Source organism: Peromyscus eremicus, chromosome 9, assembly GCF_949786415.1.
Source record: "Peromyscus eremicus chromosome 9, PerEre_H2_v1, whole genome shotgun sequence".
In the NCBI taxonomy this organism is placed as follows: Eukaryota; Metazoa; Chordata; class Mammalia; order Rodentia; family Cricetidae; genus Peromyscus; species Peromyscus eremicus.
In genome coordinates, this window is record NC_081425.1 from 47,033,111 (window position 1) to 47,055,452 (window position 22,342).

A 22,342-nucleotide genomic window follows, 5' to 3' on the forward strand; every position below is an offset into this window, starting at 1 on the left:
AGCTTTATTGTGGGTTCAGTTAAATAGAATTTGCCAAGTAGTATTAGGGCATGTTTTTAGTCAAAAAAAAAAAAAAAAAAAAAAATTAGTGTATGTACCTTAATTCAAAGTTATATAGTAGAGGGATATTTAAATGTCTCCTGTCTTGTTCTTAGTTCTTAATGTAATTATATTTGATTACTCCTATTTTTATTTCTTTAGCTGACTGCTATAGCAAATACACAATCAAATGTACATACTGCTGAGTGCATACTTTAAAACAACTAATCTCTTGACATGTAAACAAAAAAATAAGAACACTCCCTGTTCATAATTGATAATGCTTAAAAAATGAAATAAAAAACGTTGGACAACAGAAAGATAAATATGAAGCATAAATACTAAAAGCTAGAAAATGTTAAGAAAAAAGGCAACCTGAACAAAGAAAGTTGTAGTAAACATTTGTGTTCCAATTCAATATATAAAAACAGTACTTACTTTGCAAAGTGATACATATTGGCTAAAGTATAAAAAAATAGGCATACACACTACATACACAAAATCCCAGAGTTAGAAAGCTCTAGTGTGTGAATGTGATATAGATATTTGTTTCATTGTGTTTCAGAATCCCCTTCTATAGTTAAGTAGTTCTGCTAGCAGCCCTGCAGAAATATCCTGCTCTCTGGCACTGAAATCACCCTACTGACCTCTGGTGGTCCAACAGTGGAGAAGCCACCACTGCAGCCTTCCGCTCTTTCTTGCTAGTTGAAGATGACTTGGGGCTTGACTTCCGCTTTGGCGATTTACTAGACTTTCTCAGAGAAGGTGATGGAGACAATTTTGATCTAACCACTTCTGGGGAAACCTGTCAAAGTAATTTAAGTTAATTCAGAAACTCACGGAACCAAAAATAAATAAATAGGTAGATAGATAGATAGATAATATCACATATCTTAAAATAGTCGGGGGAACAAAAAAAATCAAAAAACCTGAGTAAAAAAATTAAAAACTAGTTTAAAGTTAAAATTTTTCAAAATTTCCTCAGGAAAATCAGAAATTATTTCCAAATAAATTTCCATACCTTAGAAAAGTGGACAGGGCAATCTAGAAACAGCATGGGCCTGATGTGTAGAACTCATTTTGTATCAGGCTGACAGGTACAGGCAATGGAGTGTCAGTTTGGTTCAACAGCAAAAGCATTTTGAACTTAACAAGTCATGTAAAGATTGAATGATTACTCTTTTATGGTGTAACTGCTATGTGGGGAGCTGAACAGTTTATCACTGTGTTAGTACGAGGTAAGCTACAGCATGGAGCTGATTTCTGTGATCAATATCCACATCTATGTTAATAACACATTCACTTCAATACACATACCTCCTTTTGAATGATAATTTCTTCCCTCTTATCCATGTTTTCTTGTTCCAACTTCATTAATTCTCTCTGTATTTTCTGACGCTTCATTTCCAATGACAACTCATGAACATAATCATAATTAATATCTCCATTGTCAGAATCTTTAAAATACAAATTCCATTATTTGTTAGACACTATTATAATTATGTACAGAGAATTAAGGCGTTTCAGCTAATTTTTACACAACTTTTAACAGTACATTCTTTCATTAGAATAGCATTTCTATGAAAAACTTAATTTCTTCTGAAAATCCAATATTAAGGTTTCTATACTTCTAAAAGTGACTTATGGTTATCAGATGCTTGGGTTTTTGTCACAAGAGATTTTGAACAGCTAAAATTCAAGCTAGAATGTAGCAGTGGTGGAGTATTTGCACTGCTTATGGCCAAGGCTCTGAGCCCTAGCACTGAAGACCATGGATGACAGCAAACCCAAAGTCACAATTAAAGTACTCAGCCACCCACTGGGGACACTGAGGCCTTCAATCCTTCATACAGGGTAAGAAGAGCTCTGTCCTTGCTTTAGACCCTTTACTAAGGTAAGGTTAAGCCAGGTGTTTCGAACATTAGTTCTCCAATTCTATCTTTTTTATTGTGAGACAACTGATTTGTATTTAAAAGGAAAGTTAACTAACTTTAACACTAATGTGTGCTAATTTTGTTTGTTTGTTTGTTTTTTGAAACAGGGTTTCTCTGTGTAAGGGCCCTGTCTGTCTTGGAACTTGCTTTGTATACCAGGCTGGCCTTGAACTCAGATCAGCAAGGCGTTTGCTGTCATGCCTGGCCTGGTCCCTGTGTGCTAATTTTTAAGGAGTTCTAGCATTTTCATTTCAATTGACTTAAATTATCTCTTTATATTAGAACCAACCATTCATTCAATGGATCTGATATCATCTTTCATGTCCAGTCTTTTCTGATGAAAACTTCTGCTTGTTTGTTTGTTGTTTGTTTTTCAAGAGAGAAGGAAAGGCGAGAAGGGGTCTATTATAAAGATCTCTATTGCAGTATATAGTTGTTCTCAGTGTTACGGGCACTCAATCCTTCACCCAAGAAACCTGGAGGATGGAATCCACTGACCTCCACCCTTATCCTTGACCACACTTGCCTTGACCACAAGCCAGTGTGCTTCCTGTACACCCTTAGCATTTTAGACTATTTGTCACACAGAGGTAAATAAATAAAATGGAAAATTAAAAAAAAAATCACTAAATATAGTCCCACTTGATTACTTTAAACACAGGAAAATAGGTATCATTGCTGCACATAGTTCAAATGCATTACAACACCAACTGTCCATCCTAGCCTGGTGTGGGGCTGATAACTGTATGTTCATTATCTGAGTGACTGATTACACATCCTATGTATGGAATATGATACTAAGTCACTGGAAAAATATAACATATGATGACAATAGTATATTTAACACAGAAAAAAAGTTAAACTATGTAATAAAAAAGATGCCAACGTAAAAAGAAAGGTTGACATTATTTAAATAGATTTCCTTTCTTTTTTCTTTCTTTCTTTTTTTTTTTCTCTGAGACAAGCTTTCTTTATATAATAGTCCTGGCACTCACTCTGTAGACGGGGCTGGCCTCAAACTCACAGAGATCTGTCTGCTTCTGTCTCCCAAGTGCTGGGATTAAAGGCGTGTGCCGGAGAACAAGGAATAGGAGACCACGGTAAATAAAGACCACATGAGAATAGGAAGAAACAAAGTGCTAGAGAGGCCCACAGAAATCCACAAAGATACCCCCACAACAGACTGCTGGCAATGGTCGAGAGACAGTCCGAACTGACCTACTCTGGTGATGGGATGGCCAAACACCCTAATTGTCGTGCTAGAAACCTCATCCAACTACTGAGGGATCTGGATGCAGAGATCCATGACTAGGCCCCAGGTGGATCTCTGGGAGTCCAATTAGCGAGAATGAGGAGGGTTTATATGAGAGAGAATTGTTGAGACCAAGGTCGGATAAAGCACAGAGACAAATAGCCAAACAAACGGAAACACATGAAATATGAACCAATGGCTGAGGGGTCACCAACTGGATCAGGCCCTCTGAGTGGGTGAGACGGTTGATTGGCCTGATCTGTTTGGGAGGCATCCAGGCAGTGGCACTGGGTCCTGTGCTCATTGCATGAGTCGGCTGTTTGAAACCTGGGGCCTATGCAGGGTCGCTTGGCTCGGCCTGGGAGGAGGGGACTGGACCTACCTGGACTGAGTCCACCAGGTTGATCTCAGTCTGTGGGGAAGGCTTTGCCCTGGAGGAGATTGGAATGGGGGGCGGGCTGGGGGAAGGTGAGGGGGACGGGAGGGGGGAGAACAAGGGAATCTTTGCCTGTATGTAGAACTTAATTGTATTGCAAAATAAAAATTTAAAAAAAAAATCTAACTGAAAAAATACATATATATATACATAAATAAATAAAATTGAAGTATTTATTTTAAAAATCCAAAAAAAAAAAAAAAAAAAAAAGGCGTGTGCCACCCCCTCCCGGCTAATAGATTCTTCTTATTAATTAATAGAAAAGAAGACTGAGGACATAGACAAAGCAGTTCACACAAACAAAACGACATATAAATAAGCCGTGTACGTGTGTTGTGGAGCATTTTTAACTACAGTTTGGTAAGGCACAAGGAAGGGTCTAGAGACAGATGGTAGTACATCTAGCCTATAAAATGATTCACTAGTATGGGTACAAGTCTTAAGAATATTCATACTCTTTAATATATCAAGACTGTTTCTATTTATTATCTCAAAATGGGTCTTAAAAACTATAAAAAGGACTAAAGACTAAATATTTGAGATTTCCCTTTGTTTTTATGACACACTCTCACTTAAAGTCTTAAACAAATCCGAGCGAGGACAAAGAGAAACAGAAATCCCCTTTAGATCCCTCAGTGGCCATCCTCATAGTGTCAACATCGCCGACAGCTTGGTGTTGCAGACACAAAATTCCCACTACAACAACAGAACTGCCAGGGACACTGGCTCACACCTGTCCATCCAGCACTGGGAAGGCTGAGGCAGCAGGGTTATGAGTTTGAGGCCAGGCTCAACCACACAAGGAGATCCTGTATCAAAACCAGGGAAAGAACAAAACCCCCAACAGAACTACCAACACTGCCATATATATACACAAGGTCTCTCCATGTCACATACACACAGCTCAACTATCTTCACTTCAGTATCTGCAAAGCATTTCATAAGCTAAGTACACTACAGCTTTGGGGCCAGTCTCCTCCTGAGGGATGCCATGTCTTGTTGCTATACACAAGGCTGCAATGGTAACTGCCTTGACTCAGGAGTGCAAATATTTCTCTATGAATTTTCTCCAACTAGGTTTGCTAGAATCAACATATAATTCCTGTTTTTACCATGGCCAAACTGGACTCACAAACCACTTTACCAATGGAAACTACTACTTAAAAACATTAGTATTTTCATTTTTGTGAAACTAATGAGTAGACAATTCTATCTTTGCTTTTATGAACCTTTCCCTGCAGTAAATCTGAACACTTATTAGCCATTTCTAGTTCTTAAGCATTATCTATTTAAAATTTCATCAGTTTTTAAAGCTGGACTGTCTTCTTTAATATCTGTGACAGTTCATTATATGTTTATATGGTATCTTTTATTAATGCTTACATATGTCAAGTATTTCTTCTGGTGTAATATCTACTTTTAATTTCTTCATTTAGCTATAAACCCATTTTTAATGTTCATATATTCCAATCTTCTGTGGCTTTGGGGTTTTATAGTTTATTTTAGGATAATGAATCTGCCTCCAAGATTATCAAAGTACTTTCATGTATTTTCCTCTCCTGTAATGAAATGTTTATTATTATTTTTTTTTTTATGTTGTTCTACATGATGAACAAATAAGGGAAGAATTAGGAAACAAGAAGGAAAAAAACCACAACCATCATGGGAGAGGGAACATGGTAGCAGGCAGGCATGGTGCTGGAGCAGCAGCTGAGAGCTCACATTCTGATCCACAAGCTGAAGGCAGAGAAAGCTAATTGAGAATGGCCTTGGGCTTTGAAATCTCAAGGTCCACTCCCAGTGACACTCCTCCTCCAACAGGCCATACCTCCTAATCCTTCCCAAATAGTTCCACCAACTGGGGACCAAGCATTCAAATAGATGAACCTATGGGTCATTCTCATTCAACACCCTCACACACTTGTATGTACAAGGAATCTACACATAAGAAAACCAAAGGTATAGAAAAAGAACATATAATAACTGCACTAAATTGATGAGAAAGAAGGAAATCAGGTTTCAAATTCAATGTAATATATTGATTTTATATAGTAACAGAAAGGCCTCTTACATAGAATGAAAGAGCAATAAATCCTTCAATATATTAAATAATTCGTCAACTGCAACAGGATATTGTACTTTTACTGTTATTTTTATAGAAGAGATATTATAAAATCTCAATGAAAATCATAAACAAAATCCCTACATGTTCTTAGAAACAACTTTTTCATAGACAGCATTGGTAATTTCCTCAATAAGTACTTTTCCATCTTAGTCTCGCTGCATCCTCGGATAACACTCTAAAATACAGTCACAAGTACTTTAGTCTTGTGAGCTCTAGGTCCTTGTCACAAGACTGCACTCAGCCACTGTAACTCATAAACAGTATGTAACCAGACAGGCAGGGCTGTGCTCTGTTGCAAGCTTATCTGCAGTCACAGACAACAGTCTGTGTCCACATATTGTAGTGCCTCGCACTGTCTGTTTTCAGCCTACACTGAAAAGGTACTGAAGTTCTTAAAGCTAAAACTCTTCAGTGAAGATATGTCATATTAAAATTCATTCAAAAATACTGATTCCTTGGTTAGAGTGCTCACTCACCAGAACATCAAAGAGGTAGAGAACAGATTTTTTTGGTGCTTAACTGGCAAGACAATGAGTCAAAAATGGTTTTTTACATTTTCATAAATAAATATCAAGATTCAATTATTATGTAACTTCAGTTTCTTCTGAAAACTTAAAGCCAACAATTTCTTGAATATAACTTTAACCATCTCATTTAAATTATTTTCTGTAAAAATTTAGATTAGATTTAAATTTTTAAAACTTAGTATTGCGGAACTTGAAAGTGTATAAATGGAAGAAATCCCAAAGGATACAATAAAGTTCTGGAAGTGGGGGATAAAGAATGAGCAAGTTGAAATAGGTACTATACACCTCCTCTTCGCCCCTGAACTGCTACTATATTCCTGTCTCTGCCTGAGAACTCAGTTCTAATCGACATGATAACTCTGAAGCAATGTGAAGGTGACAGGTGAAAGGCTATCTCAAAACCCACACTAGGCCAGTGAGTAACCAAGATCCTACAAGCAAAGCCAAGATTTTCAAACTCACCATCTCTGTTCGTCTCCCATTCTACATTTTCTTCTTCGCTTTCTGGAGTTCTCTCCTTAACAATTTTTATGTCTTCCTTGTCTCTATGTCTCCCTCTTGAAGATTCTTTCTAAAAAGGACATATATACACAAAATTCAAGTTACCATATGTTTAAGACGTTATGAGGCCATTATTGAGTGCACAGCATTTCCATTTCACTCAGCTTTGCTTCTGGGGGATGATCTGTAAGTGTCATTTATATGAAGCCCCATGAAGAGAATTGATTTTACTAAAGAACAGCAATATGATAAATGTAAGAAGGAGCTCACACATTTTAAAAATGCAAGGAAACCCAATACTTTGATGTTCTACTCCATACTAAGCTTCTATGTGAAAATCCACTGGGTAAAAACCAGTTTAAAATGGCAAAAGTACAATGGAAAGATGCAAACTGACCACATATAAAATCCAACTTTCAAAGATTAAACCAGTGAGCAGACTCAACCATCTAAAATGGATGCCCTAAATCACAGCTAATTCCCTATATACCAAAGGATGAGCTCAAATTCATTGTAATAATTGTATAAAGCTTTGAAAAAGACTTTTTACAAACCCTATTTGGGGTTAAAGCAAATGATATTTAAACATAACTAATGTACTAACTCTTAATACTATAGCTAAAATACTATAAAATACTAGGGTTTGGATATTCAGCTTAATAGGAACCTACACTCCAAACTGGAAAACAGTATTTCAATTTATAAAGTAATTCAATAATTCAACTGAATACCTTGTTTTATAAGATTCCAAACCACATTTTATTAGGGAGTGAGAAAATGACCAAAGCCCCTCACAGTGACTTACCACTTTTATGTAATCATCTAAACACTACGACTGTCAGTTAGATTAAGTGCTTAAACTTCCGAGTACTTCTAGTCATAAAACTTAGTTGCCTGAAACACAAATTATTTTTCTTTAAAGTTTTCTTTTTAAAGAATCCCTCTACATTTTATACATTTAGGTATAACTTACAAACATTAATTCCAAAATCACATTATATGTTTGCTTGCCAGACAACACAGGCTGACAAAGGACTACATAAGAATATGCAATATGATAAATGTAAGAAGTAGCTCAGACTTCTGCCACGGGAAATTTACCAAAGACCAAGAACAAAGAAATGGTGTTCGTAAGATGGCAAAAGGAAGACAAGGAAGACAGTTCTGTAGCATAAAGTGCAGGCTCTGGAACACCAGGAAGAACGGACCTATGTCCAAGGCAACTTCTAAATGGTCTGTGATTTAAACCCCTGGAATACACAGCATACACCCATACTGAAAGTATTTTTTAACAAGAAATTACCTCCAAAGTACTGAATACAACAACCAACTTTCTAAGGTGCCACACAAAACCCAGCTACTAATGTAAATAACAAGGATTACAGAGTAGCAAAACACACAAGATAATCTGTAATCCTGTATGTCATGTTATTTAGATCACATTATGAACTGGAAATACAATAATCAATAGATTTCACCAGTTATACAACAGTTCATATTTATAGGTTTAGAACTGTCTAATCTTGAGTTGCCCATGTTTTTCAGTGCAACTCCGACTCTGCCCAGAGATCACACAGAACTTCCATTACATGTCATACAGTCTATACTCAGGCTTCAACATGTGGTAGAATTTCAAGTTAGAAGATTATGTCTTTTCCTAATATATAGTAACCATTCTACTTAAAAAATCATAATACAGGAAATTATTTTGATAACACTGAGGCTTTAGCTTATTTACAAGTGTGCTGGCTGGCTTTATGTCAACTTGACCCAAGCTAGAGTCATCTGAGAGGAGGGAACCTCAATTAGAGTATGACCTTTAAGATCCAGCTGTAGGTAGGCCTGTAGGGTGTTAACTAATGATTATGCGGGAGGGCCCAGCCTCTTGTATGTGTGGCTACCCCAGGGCTGGTTGTCCTGGGTTCTGTAAGAAAGCAGGCTGAGCAAGCCGTGAGAAGGAAGCCAGAAAGCAGAGTTCTCCATGGCCTTTGCATCATCCCCTGCCTCCACATACCTGCCAGGCTCGGGTTCCTGCCTTGACTTTTCTTAATGGAAGAACCCGTGACTTGGGATATATAAGCCAAATAAACCCTTTCCTCCCCAAATTGCTTTTGGTCACGGTGCTTCATCACAGCACTAACCCTAAGACAATAAGAATATCCTATTCCTCCATTTCTCTACTTATTAGCTTATAACTTGTTAGGCACACCACTCCTTTATCACATATGTGGCATGGTCTCCTTTCAGCTTCCTTAATTTCCTTAACAGAATGGCTTGATATCTTCTTTGAATCTCAAACATACTTGTTAGAAGCATAACCTTCTTATACTTTATTGTATACTCTAAAGTTAGTATTCATATTGGAATGCTGTTAAGCAACCACAATATTTTGGGTCAAACACTTCAGACCAGATTATTCAAAATTTTTAAAAATGTAAAAGCTATTGATATAGGTTATCCTGATCAGAACCTGATAAGATTCTTTCGCTAAAGACACCACACACCCAAGTCACAGAACATAAAGAAATCTAGCTGGTACTAAACTGAAAGGTTCATCCCTAATGGCTAACTTTCACAGTGCTGGAACATGTAATCATCAGTCTCATCCAGCTGTGAATCCTGTAGGCTACAATAATGGCCCGTCCAGCAAGATACACCTACTAGCACAATACTGACAAAAAATGCTATGGGAGTAACCAAGCACTTTTCTGATTGGACTGATGGCCCACTCCACGAGATGGAACTCATACCTAGCACTATCAATGAGGCCAAGAACCTGCAGCTAGATAAGTCACAGGCCCAAGGGGAGATTCTATTATTCTGCTAAATGGTTAAAGCATTAAAATGACTTCTAATGACTTCTTGCTATACCCATAGTTCTGTACATTTCTAAACCCTCACAGAGAAGCGTCTTCTTGCAGTACATGGCTGGTCCAAGTGCAGAAAACAAGAAACATCAAAGTGCTCGCTCTGCCCTAAATGGGACAATTATATATCACACCTCTCCCCTTAAGGGTCAGGGACCTTTTCAACAGCAGGGGTAAAAGACTGTAAGAGCCAGAGGTGGTGGATAGCTTCAACGAAACACTGTTTTCTGGGCACAACAGGACAGTTGCACATATGAACTCACAACAATTTCAACTCATGCACAAGACCTGCACAAACTCAAGCCAGACTAAATCCCATAGTGGAATAGGGAAGGTGAGCATGAAGTCTATTCCTAGCTAAGAAACTATTGGCATTTGGTTGCTCCTGGGAGAAAGCAAGCCCGTTTTCTTTAATAGTGTGACCCTAATGCATCAATAACATTCCAGAGCAAGCCCCATACCCAACACAAGCTGGATGGGTTTAAGATGGGTGGGGGGTAAGAAGTTTGGGAGGGGGTCTGGGAGGTCCAGTGGGGTGGGGTAGATCTGGGAGGTATGGTGATATTTTGTTTGTGATCTAACAAATAAGGCTTGCCTGAAGATCAGAGTGGGGAGCTAAGCCACTAGTTAACCATAGAGGCCAGGCAGTGGTGGCACACATCTTTAATCCCTGCAATCAGGAGGCAGAGGCAGACTCTGTGAGTTCAAGGCCACCCTGGGCTACACAAGACTGATCCAGTCTAAAAGAGGCAGTGGTGGCACACATATTTGATCCCAGCACTCGGGATCTCACATCTTTAATCCCAGCACTAGGGAGGTGGAGACAGGAAGTGATATGGCTGGCAGAGAAAGGAATATAAGGTGGGAGGAGACAGGAGCTTCCTTTCTGGCTGAGGAGTTGGTGAGGTGAGAGGTGGCTGTGGCTTGTTCCTTTGTCTCTCTGATCTTCTAGCATTTACCCCATAGCCGGTGCCAGGTTTTTATTTAGACCAATTAGGATTCATGCTACAGGGAGGAGGTGAGGGAGGAGGATGAACATGATCAAAATATATTACATGAAATTCTCAAATAACATTAGTAAAAATTTCAAAGCATATTGAACAACAATGCAGTCTATAATAAAACACACTAATTTTTTTCTAGTAATACCTAAGAATTTATCAACTGAGTAAGATTTATAACTGGATCATTTCAATTAAGACCAAGTTGTGATAACTAATAAGTCTGTGCCTAACTTAGGAAAGTGTTTTAGTTTTCTTCGATTTCAGAGATCCAATGTTTGTGGAGTTTTAAATTACTTTCAGGTAATATTCACTTTTCTTGAACATTTACTTGTGAGGCAGATTATGTTCATTATAAGTCTTACCTTACATAGTAAGGAGACATTACAAAGAATCTGAGATAAAAATTATTGGGGCTAACAATTGAAAACCAATATTATAAGTGGGTTAGTAGCCAAATAAAATGTTTTTGAAAGGAACATTTAATCCAATTCCAATCTTACAGAAGAAAATGTCTAATAATACTATATAATCATACAAGTTCTTTATTAGAAAATTTAACAGGAAAAAAATCAGCCCCCAAGGTTTCCAGTGACAGCTATTCCTATTTCTAGAGGGCTCTGATTATCAGAAACTTTTCTTAATCTTTATCTCTCCAAATTCTATAAGACTAGTTCTAATCTCTGAAGTTATGCAAAACAGATCTAGTACTTCTACATGCTTACTCTTTATATATTTGGACATCATTACTAAATCCCTTCAATACCTTTTTCTATCAGACCAAGAGCCAAAGGCACCTCATGTTTATCACAGATTTATATTTCATGATTTTCATACTTTCATTAAGCTACCATTCTTCTCTATACTAATATGCTGTTCTAATTAGCTTTCTGTTGCTATGATAAAACACTGACCAAAATCAAACTGAGGAAGGAAAGGGATTATTACATAGAGAGAAGCCAAGGCAAAAGCTCAAGACGAACTAGAGCAGAGAGCACGGAGGCATGCTTCCCCGGGCCTGCTCGGCAACCTTTCCCATACAGCCCAGGCCCACCTGCCTAGAGACAGCGGGCTGGGCCCTCCCACATCCATCAGCAACTAAGAAAATGCCCCACGACATACCCAGAAGTTAACTCAAGGGGGCAATTCCTCAGCTGACGTGCTTCCCTCTTTCCAGGTGTGTCAAGGTAACAACTGATGCCGATTATGACACACGACAATATTTCAATAGAACTGACCTAAGATTGAATACAGTCACCACCAACAAAACAAAAACCCAGCAGGTCGCCATTGGTTAGACAGCCTGATGCTGAAGTTTACAAGAAGTAAATCAAAGTATGGAAAGAGAAGATCAAGTCTGAAGAGCTGAAACCCACCAGATTTCAATACTCAATATAAAGTGACAGTAATCAAGACACTGTGAGATCAGACAAATTAACAGAGGAACACATCAGAAAACTGAGAAATAGACCCTCACAGATAAACAAATCTGGATGGGAAGCAAAGACAATTCAATGAAAAAAGGACAGTCTTTCAAAGGACGTGCACAACAACTAGGTATCCAGTGCTGCTGGACACAGACCTTACCGTTCTCACAAAAATTAACACAAAATGAATCACAGACATAAATATAAAGAGCAAATCTGAAGGAAAATATCTAAATAATCTCAAGTAAGGGATTTTAATGATCAAGGATACAGTCCATCAAAGAAATAATGTTAAGTGGCCTTCATTAAAATAGAAAAGTTTCACACTAGGAAAGACACTGTCAAGAGAATGAGAAAACAATTCAGAAAAATGAGGAAAAAGTTTGCAAAGGACATCTGCAAACATACAAACTATGTTATCTAAAACACAGAAAGAACACTTAAAACTCAACAACACAAAAACCTGATTAAAAGAAAAGTGTATCACCAAAATGAAGACATCCAGATGACAGACAAGTATATGAAAAGATGTTCAACACGGCAAGTCACTGTGAAAATTGCAGGGAATAAAAAAAGTTCATACTAGCACACATTCACTGTCAGTGGAATGGATCCTGAGGGCTGCTTGGCAGAGACGGGTTTTATTGGGTAGGGGGTCTATTTTCTCCCCTCAGATCCTTGCGTTCTCTCTCTCTCTCTCTCTCTCTCTCTCTCTCTCTCTCTCTCTCTCTCTCTCTCTCTCTGTCTCTCTCTGTGTTTCATTGAGGACTGAATCTATGGTAGCACACAGGCTAGGCTAGGCAAGTGCTATGCCACAGAGATACTCACTCCCATTCTTTTCCTTTGTTTCCTTAACAGGGCCTCACTAAGTTACCTAGACAGGACCTAAACTTGCCATCCTCCTGCCTTAGGCTCTCCAAGAAGTTGGTGTTAAAAACCTGTGTTGTCAGGCCAGGCTAAACTAGTTTCTTCCACTACCATCACCTCCCTTCCTTCCTTTCTTTTCTTTTACTTCTTTTTCCACACAATGCAGCAGCAACATTCCCTGGTATTTAACCAAAGCCTTGTGCCCACATAAAAATCAGCACAAAATGTCTGCAGAGGACTACTTATAATTGCCAAAACTGGGAGACAATCAACACACCTCCATTGGGCAAATGGCTAATATATAAATTGCTCTTTAAAAAATTAAGTTTTGTTTTTGGTTTTTTGAGACAGGGTTTCTCTGTGTAGCTTTGCGCCTTTCCTGGAACTCACTTGGTAGCCCAGGCTGGACTCGAACTCACAGAGATCCACCTGGCTCTGCCTCCCGAGTGCTGGGATTAAAGGTGTGCGCCACCACTGTCCGGCTCCCATTAAGTTTTGAAAAGAGAAATGAAAATTATTATACTTGATATCGTGAACAAAATGCTTTGCAGGCTGAGCATCCCTAATTCAAAACTCCAAAATCTGAAATGCCCCAGATCTGAGCCTGTAAGCACCAGCACAACAGCTGTCCTCACATAAAGGTTTCACTAAAAACAAAGGTACACAAAAACCAGCAAAATTACCTTCAAGCTTCCTGTACACATTGCATGAAATACAAACCAATTTCATATTGAGACAGGGTTGCCATCCTCAAGACAGCTCACTATGTATAAGCAAATAGCCTAAAATCTGGGGGTGGGGGGATCAAAAACTGGAAACACTTCTGGTCTCCAGCATTATCAGATAAATCATATTCAACTTTGACCCCTAAAATACGGAGAATGAGAAATAGAGAAGAGACTGACAAGGGGTAAGGGCAATGGAAGAGGAAGAGATAGAGACAGGAGTTCATAAGGGTGCCTAAATTTCACAAGAGAAATATAAATTAAAACTAACCTGACATACCATCTGACCCTCTGGCACACCAGCCCTATTCTTCAGATTTATCTTGTTCTAAGACACATTAAAAATGTATAACACATATACAGTCATTGGCCACAGCTCTACAGCAGGAACAACACTGAATAACCTAAATCCCCATGCACAGAAGGCATGGTCTAGTCAAACAATGAAACACCATGGAACTAAAAAAAAGCCTAAGAAATCTCTCAATATATTGCTATGGAATGTAAGAACCTGTAAGAAAAACGTTTAAAAAGCCATGTGAAATATAAGGTCATCTTTTATGTGTGAAAAACATTACACACAACCGGGCGGTGGTGGTACACGCCTTTAATCCCAGCACTCGGGAGGCAGAGCCAGGCAGATCTTTGTGAGTTCAAGGCCAGCCTGGTCTACAGAGTGAGTTCCAGGAAAGGCACAAAGCTACACAGAGAAACCCTGTCTCGAAAAACTAAAAAAAGAAAGAAAGAAAAACATTACACACAAATTTATGTGCATTTACACCATCTCTATCAACATATGCATTTAACATATGTAAATATACAAGTGCACGTATATACAGATAAAAGCATAAGGAAAAATACATGTGGTCTATATGGAACAAGGCAGAGCAATCAAAAGATGGAAGCCAGACTTTTTAAAAGTAAACTGTCTTAAAACCACATTTTGTATATTTACAAAATTGAAAAGAAATCCCAATACTTAAATCAGAATGACACGGATTAATTCATGCATGTATTAATTTGGTGGTTTAAAATACAGTAACTAGCTAAAAACCCTATCGACCAAATTTAACAGATGTATTCCAAATAAGGCATACCCTAAGAACTACAAAGAGATTTAACTTCTCGATAACCTATGCACTAGTGCCTCTCCCATTTCTATAACAAAGACTAGACAGAAAAAGAACTGAACCCTGAAGTTGTTCAGTCTGGCTCACAGTTCGAGGGTACAACTCACAATGGCAAGGAAGAAACAAACATCCGACCGGAGACCAGAAGCAGACCAGACCGGAAGCAGGGATGGGCTAGAACCCACTAGGCCCACCCTCAGTGACCCACTTCCTCCCATGAAGCTCTACAGCCCAGCTCCCCATCCGGGGCGTGTCCCCAACCTGCCGAATACAGGTACAACACAGAATCATAGTAAACATATCCGAGAGCAGGGACGCATGCTCGGAATTGCAGAGCTGCATAGGCTGAGGCAGGCGGAGCAAGAGCTCAGGGTAGCCTGGCCTACACAAGAACAGGCCTCCAGCCTCCCGCATGTCCCCGCCCCCCAACTTCCATCCCCATGCCTCCCCCACCCTAAACTTCATTAAAACATTGTAAAAGGCTTTTTTTTTGTTTGTTTGCTTGTTGTTCGTTTTTGTAATTCAATTGCCTGGTTCTGGAATGAATTTTGTAAATGTTAAAGTGAATTACAATGTCAAAAGGCCAAACACCTTGCAATTCACCAAAACTGTCCCCAGCTGAGGGCCAAGTTTTCAAACACATGAGCCTGTACAGGGCATTTTACATGCAAACTGTAACACCTTGCTAGTAATAATATTGTCTAAATATAAAATCTGTAATAATGTAAAGAGGCACTAGAATTTTCTGCACAAGAAAGCAATACAATTGTAAAAGCCGTGAAATCCTAAATCTGAATGATTAGGACTTACTTGTCTGTTTTTAAGAGAAATACACACCTACTTCCTGATCGTGCTTAATGAAAGGCCTTAAAGGCCATGACTAACAGTAGTAGGCCTCTGAGTACATGTATGCAATGTGCTGGACACATGACTTTAATGGAAACAAAGGAACTACCAGAGACTACTGAGGAGGGAGGTGTCAAAACAACACAAGATAACTGATAAGGATAGCCTAGCCACACTGGGAAAACACATCTGCAATACTATAGTTCACAAAGGAAGGTATCCAGAACCTAAGAATTACAAATGTCATAATCTGTGAAGAAAATACACCACAAAACACAAAAACAAAGGGCCAATAAAAGGTAGGTGTGTGTGTGTGTGTGTGTGTGTGTGTGTGAGAGAGAGAGAGAGAGAGAGAGAGAGAGAGAGAGAGAAATAACCCCCCCCCCCAACAAAATTCAAAGATGTACAACACCTTTAACTCTCAACAACTAAAAGCACTACATGCCTGCCCGCAGAGCTAAAATGAAAAGGCTCAACATTGCCAATGGTGGCAAGAACAGCAGCAGAAACTCACCGCCTACATGGAGATGGAAAATGTAAGAACTACTCTGCAAGGCTGTTCAGCAGTTTCTATGAGGCCACACTATGCATATGGCCCAGCCACACTACAACTGGGTACTTAGTGGTGAAAACACGTCCATGTAAAGACTTAGACAGCACTCCTCAGTTCTATGTAAGTAACTGAAAACTGGAAACTCTCATGCCCATCAACTGTAACATGAACAAATTCTGCTGTATCACAGACTGCTAAGCAAGAAGAGGAACAAAATATGAACACAATAATGTGGTTGAATTTTGAAATTTATTAATTAATTACACTGAAAGAATCCAGACAGGGAGATATATACTACAGGATTCCAATCAAATGACAGCTCTGAACAGATAAAGGATGGAGAGTGGAGACATAATTTTGAGCTGACAGAAATACTTTGTATCTTGACTGTAAAGTAACACCTTGTTAAGAATAATATGTACATGTGTCAAAAATCAAGACTATATATTTAGAATGGGTGCAATTTATTTGCACATTGTATCTCTCAACAAAGTAAGCTTTTAAAAAAGACTTGTGTCCAATATAAAGATGGCCCACAAGCTGAGGACGTAGAACATGTCAATTTAGGAAAGTAACAATAATGGTGGTAGATTAAAGTTGAAGACATCAGCAAGAACTCAGGCTTAGCTCAACAATATAGACAGGTGGTCACTAGAAACACATATAATACTAGTTAGCGTACATACTTCTGTAGGCTGCTGGCTGAGACATCCTAACATCACCCAGATTTTGGTTTCTGATACCATTTTATAGTAACAGGAACGAGGCCACATGCACACTTGCTCTTCCTTGCTATGCAGGGGTAAGTGTGTGTGTGTGTGTGTGTGTGTGTGTGTGTGTGTGTGTGTGTGTAAAACAAGTTATTAATCCTTGGTATCCAGCCTTCAGGTGAGAGGAAGTTGAAGCTATCCACATGACCAGATCCACATGAAGAAGTGAGGTTTCCAAATGACTGGCATCAGCTTTGAGACACATGAACAGACAAGCCTTTCAATGATTTCAATCCACATTCTTTCAGCCTTTTGCTAAGGTTCATACATCAAGAAGTCAAGATGTCCATTCTTGACTTTCTCAATCTGGACAGGATTAACTAGCACAGCAAATGCTTGATACTATGTAACCATGTGGGGTTTCTTATGAAAGGAAACTGTATGACGAAAACAATGTCATAATTATCTCTGTACTGTTTGCTATGAAATTTCCACCAAGAAATATATTTATATCTCTGCTTACACTCTTGCTCCTAGCCTCCTCTTCTATGTCTTATCCTTTTCAGTAAACACTTATTTGATCAATTTACTCCCACAGCAATCAGCTTCCTGTTAGCTTCGTGCCTTTCCACTCTTTCTGTTTTGCAAGTACATTGTTTCACTCTTTCTTTTTCTTTCTTTTTTTTTTTTTTCTGGTTTTTTGAGACAGGGTTTCTCTGTGTAGCTTTGCGCCTTTCCTGGACCTCACTCTGTAGACCAGGCTGGCCTCGAACTCACAAAGATCCGCCTGCCTCTGCCTCCCAAGTGCTGGGATTAAAGGCGTGTGCCACCACCGCCCGACTGTTTCACTCTTTCTAAAGACTTCTTACTTGTATTTCCCCATTTGGTTTTTACCATAACTTGTGGCATGTGGAAACAGGCACTGTACTTAATATTACAGATTTAAAGCAAGGTGGAGGCTTCCTCTGGATGTGGTCAGTAACTGTTAACCTTCTACCTTAAAGCTCTCCACTGCAAGAAGTCCTCCTTACTGCAGCAGCTATGGAACCACCCCCTTCTCGAGCCAGGGTCATTCCAACCTCAGCTAGTCAGAAATATTAAGACTCTGACAGAAGAGGGACAAAGTACATGGCGGTGTGTGTGTATGTGTGTGTGTGTGTGTGTGTGTGTGTGTGTGTGTGTAAGACAGTTAAGGAGGGGACTGTTAGACAAAACTAGTGCACTCTTGAAGAAAGCTCTCCCAGACACAATGCACTCTGTACTAGAAACAGTTTTGATTCATAATAGGACAGAACTTGGCAACTAAGAGTAGTAGGAAAAGATCTAGTAGAGTATGTATGTGACGTCAGAATAACGCACCTAGAATAGGCTAGATGTTGGCCAATTATCTTGAGCTCTACCTACACAGTGAAATCTGAAAAAGTAATTTAAGTAATAGTCCAATTAAATTGACCCATGATAAAATCAAGTCTAAAGCAGAGTCTCTATCTCAAAATAAGTAATCAGGCTGAGGGCAGAAAATTAAAGCAACTGACAATTTTGGAGAATGGAAAGGGAGTATCACTCTAAGCTTCAGAATAAAAATCTCTGAACTGTTCATTGCAGGAACTAGAAATGGGCATACAAATGACAGGTTAAAGCAGTTGAATTAATCAACATTTAAATTAACATCATAGCTGGGCATGGTGGCATTTGAGGAGCTGAAGTGAAAGCAGGAGGAGTCTAAGTTTGAGGCCACTCTGATTGGCAGTATCAGAGCCGGTCTCAAAAGCAACCAAGAAACCCCACAAAACACAACAACTGAAACAAGTCTCAAATGACAAATCTTGTATCTATTTTATCACAATAGAAACTAAAGGGAAAAAAAAAAAACCAACATGTAGAAGTAAAACTAAACCACTGCTCTTGTCCATCTATCCTGAGGAAAGGGTCTACACAAACAAGGGAACACCCAAAGAGGATCTGTAAACTCTAACAGATACTGTCCCATTATGATGAATCATTTAACCTACTCTGAAATGTTGCTGCACAGCTTCTCTTAAGGGACAGCTCCCAGGACACACTTATGCCTTTATCATTAACAAATTTTCTCACTGACTATATTCAGGGTCAATTCTTCTCTCAGTGATAATTTCTTTGCTATGTTCAAAATCTGTAAAATAACAAGCCTCTGTCAGAGACTAGAACACAATTCAATGAGTGTATTTGTAAGGTTCTGTAGATTCAATTGCATGACATTTGGTTCAGATCAAGCAGGGCACCCTCTTTAATAAGTGCACTGGCAACCTTTCCATTCTTCACTGCCACATCGGAAAGAAAAATAAATCAGGTAAAATTAAATGTTAATGTATTTCATTTAACTTAATGCATCAAAATCTGTCATTCCAATATGAAATCCAGTAGAAACTGAGATTTATTTACTTTTCATACCAAGTATCTGAAACTCAGTACATATTTTATACTTACAGCACACTTCAATTGAGACAAGGCCACCAAGGTTTCCCAATTGAGGCTGTACATGAGAACCACTTCTGTTTAAGGGAACTGACCAGTACCTACTTAGCACTCAACTTCATTCCAATGCGACAGCAGGACACAAGCACCCAGCATCCCAGCTCCTCAAGCATGGTAGTAGTCCTTTGAAACTCTCCATAGTTAACTGCATCACTCCCCCCACCCCCTTTCGTCTACTCACCCACAAACCTCTCCTTCCCTGTGGTTCTTGGGGTCTGCAGGGAGTTGTTTACTTTGCCCACTGTGCACTTTGCTTGCATCTCACACACTATGGAATTACAATTGGGCCGCGCGGTGGTGGCACATGCCTTTAATCCCAGCACTCGGGAGGCAGAGCCAGGCGGATCTTTGTGAGTTCAAGTCCAGCCTGGTCTACAAAGTGAGATCCAGGACAGGCTCCAAAACTACACAGAGAAACCCTGTCTCGAAAAACCAAAAGAAAAGAAAAAAAAAAAAAAAAAGGAATTACAATTGGTTTATTTATGAAGTTGCCTCTCCACAAAATCAAGGGTAATCCAGCAACCTTATAATTTAGACATACTGGAGTAAATATCAGTGACAAAGGAGGAGTAAATCTGTTAACTCCCTGAAAAATCACACGCTTATCTCACCTCTGCCTGTGTTTTCTATATGATGCTGCCCTTCCTTAAAGTCAATCTGACCTCTGACAGGAAGCCACTACATGGAGATCAGCATCACATGCTGCTGAATACATCAGAGATAAAAGCAAGAATCAAGCTTTACTTCCTTTTCTCTTAAGGTTTACTCACTTCATGTGCATAAGTGTTTTGCCTGGATGTGTGTCTGTACATCACTTGCATGCCTGGTGCTTTCACAGGCTACAAGGGAAATCTAATCCCTTGAGATAGCAGTTACAGGCAGTAGTGAGCACCATGTGGTTGCTGGGAATTGTACTCAGGTCCTCTGGAAGAGCAGCCAGTGCTCTTAACTGTTGAGCCATCTCTCTAACCCTAGACTTTAAATTTCTTAATAGTCAACTTTGCTGTCTACTAATGTGATCTAAACATATAAATCTTTATAACTATATATATTTATATATATAAAATATATGTGTGTGTGTTAACAACCTAAATTAATGCTCACATCCAATTTCTGCTAAGAGACTAAAGTCAATTTAGAGAACAGAAAAGCCATTTTAACCATTATATTATTATTATATTATTAAGAGTCAGCATAAAATGGCCAATCCTACCCATCATCATAACATACCAACAAAGCCAGTTCCTAATTTATAGATGAGGAGACTGGTAGCAGAGTTTAGCTAACAATACCTAGAGGTACTGTATTCACATTGTAAATCCTTATATTAACTAATTACAGTTCATCTAGTCAACACATGTCACGTGAACTCAGAAAAGCTGACTTATGTCAGCTTTTAAGAAATCAGATGTGCGCATGCACATACACACACAGAGGAGAAGGTTCAGAACTCACTTCTTTAATATTTTAGGACATTTTACTCTTGGTATTATTTATATTCTACGTGAAATATATGAAACAGTCATAAATCTTTATGATCCTGTATAATGAAAGTTTCTCAAATGACAAAGAGTAAGCAACATTAAATTAAACAAACAAACAGGTAAGCTGAATTCCACAAAATCAAAACCTTTTGAGTTTTAAAGAACACGATCCAGAATTTGAAGACAAGGTGCTGGGGAGATGGCTCATACAGTGCTTGGTGGGCAAGCCTAAAGACATGAGTTCTGATCTCTAGTACCCATGTAAAAACTGGGCATGGTGGCATACATTCGTAACCCAGGACTGGAGACCAGAGACAGGTGGATCCCAGGAACTCAGTGGCCAGCCAGTCAAGCTCAAATGGTGAGCTCTGGGTTCAGTGAGAGACCCTGTCTCAAAAATAGGGTGTTGAAATGCCATGCAGCACTAAGTGGGCTTGGTGGAATTTGAAAAAGAACACATGAAGTTGAGAAGAAAAGGTTATGTGAAAGGTGTGGTAGACACAGGAGAGGAACTGGTGGAGACTGAATTTAAACATACTATATACATGTGTGGAAGTCTTAAACGATTTTTAAAAGGTTTTTTTGTTTGTTTGTTTTTTAAATAAAGTGGAGAATGGCAAAGAAAGAAATCCAGTCTCAATCTCTGGCTTTCACATATGCCCATATGGGCAAGTGCACAGCTATGTACATGTACATGCACACACACACACACACACACACCACACACTAGAGCTGTGTCTGATGCTGAGAGCCTATACAGTACCAGTTCCTGGAGAGGCTGAGGCAAGAAGATCACGTGAGCCCAGGAGCCTAGTGTATTTACTGCAGGCCAGGTGACACAGTAAGACACTGCCCCAACTTAGAAAATTAAAAAAAAAAAAAAGAAAAGTAACAACGATGCACAGAACAGTAGAAAATTTGTTTTAGGCATCTTAAAAATGAAAGCAAACATAGGAAATGTATGCTGATTCTGATAAATTTTCTTAAATTTTAACTTATTTCAGAGTAAAAATAGTTAAAGGAATAAAAACAAAATTTTAGAACAGTGATTTTATTTTTTGCTATTTTTAACTTAAAAGGAAATTACCCAGATTTGTATTAAACACTGGTAAAGCAAAACAATTCATCCTAGAAATTTTTTTCTTTTTCTTTTTTTAAGTTTTTCGACACAGGGTTTCTCTGTACAGTTTTTGGTGCCTGTCCTGGATCTCGCTCTGTAGCCCAGGCTGGCCTCGAACTCATAAAGATCCGCCTGGCTCTGCCTCCCGAGTGCTGGAATTAAAGGCGTGCACCACCACTGCCCAGCTTAGAAATTTTATGATATATAAATATACAATTATTTCACATTATTACTAACTAGAAAAAAATGGAAAACTTGAAACCTTCAAAGAATATATTTTATCT

General features: G+C 38.7%; 1 protein-coding gene across 2 annotated transcripts in view; it reads right to left on the minus strand.

Annotated features, from left to right (window-relative positions):
- Zc3h13 (zinc finger CCCH-type containing 13) overlaps nucleotides 1-22,342 on the minus strand; it is a 69,597-nt gene that overhangs the window by 35,438 nt on the left and 11,817 nt on the right. For both annotated transcript variants that reach the window (XM_059273329.1, XM_059273328.1), the window contains exons 5-7: nucleotides 6,776-6,884; nucleotides 1,357-1,496; nucleotides 687-844 (exon numbers count right to left, since the gene is read on the minus strand). In XM_059273329.1, the coding sequence (XP_059129312.1) occupies nucleotides 687-844; nucleotides 1,357-1,496; nucleotides 6,776-6,884 (407 nt within the window). The remainder of the gene's footprint in view (nucleotides 1-686; nucleotides 845-1,356; nucleotides 1,497-6,775; nucleotides 6,885-22,342) is intronic.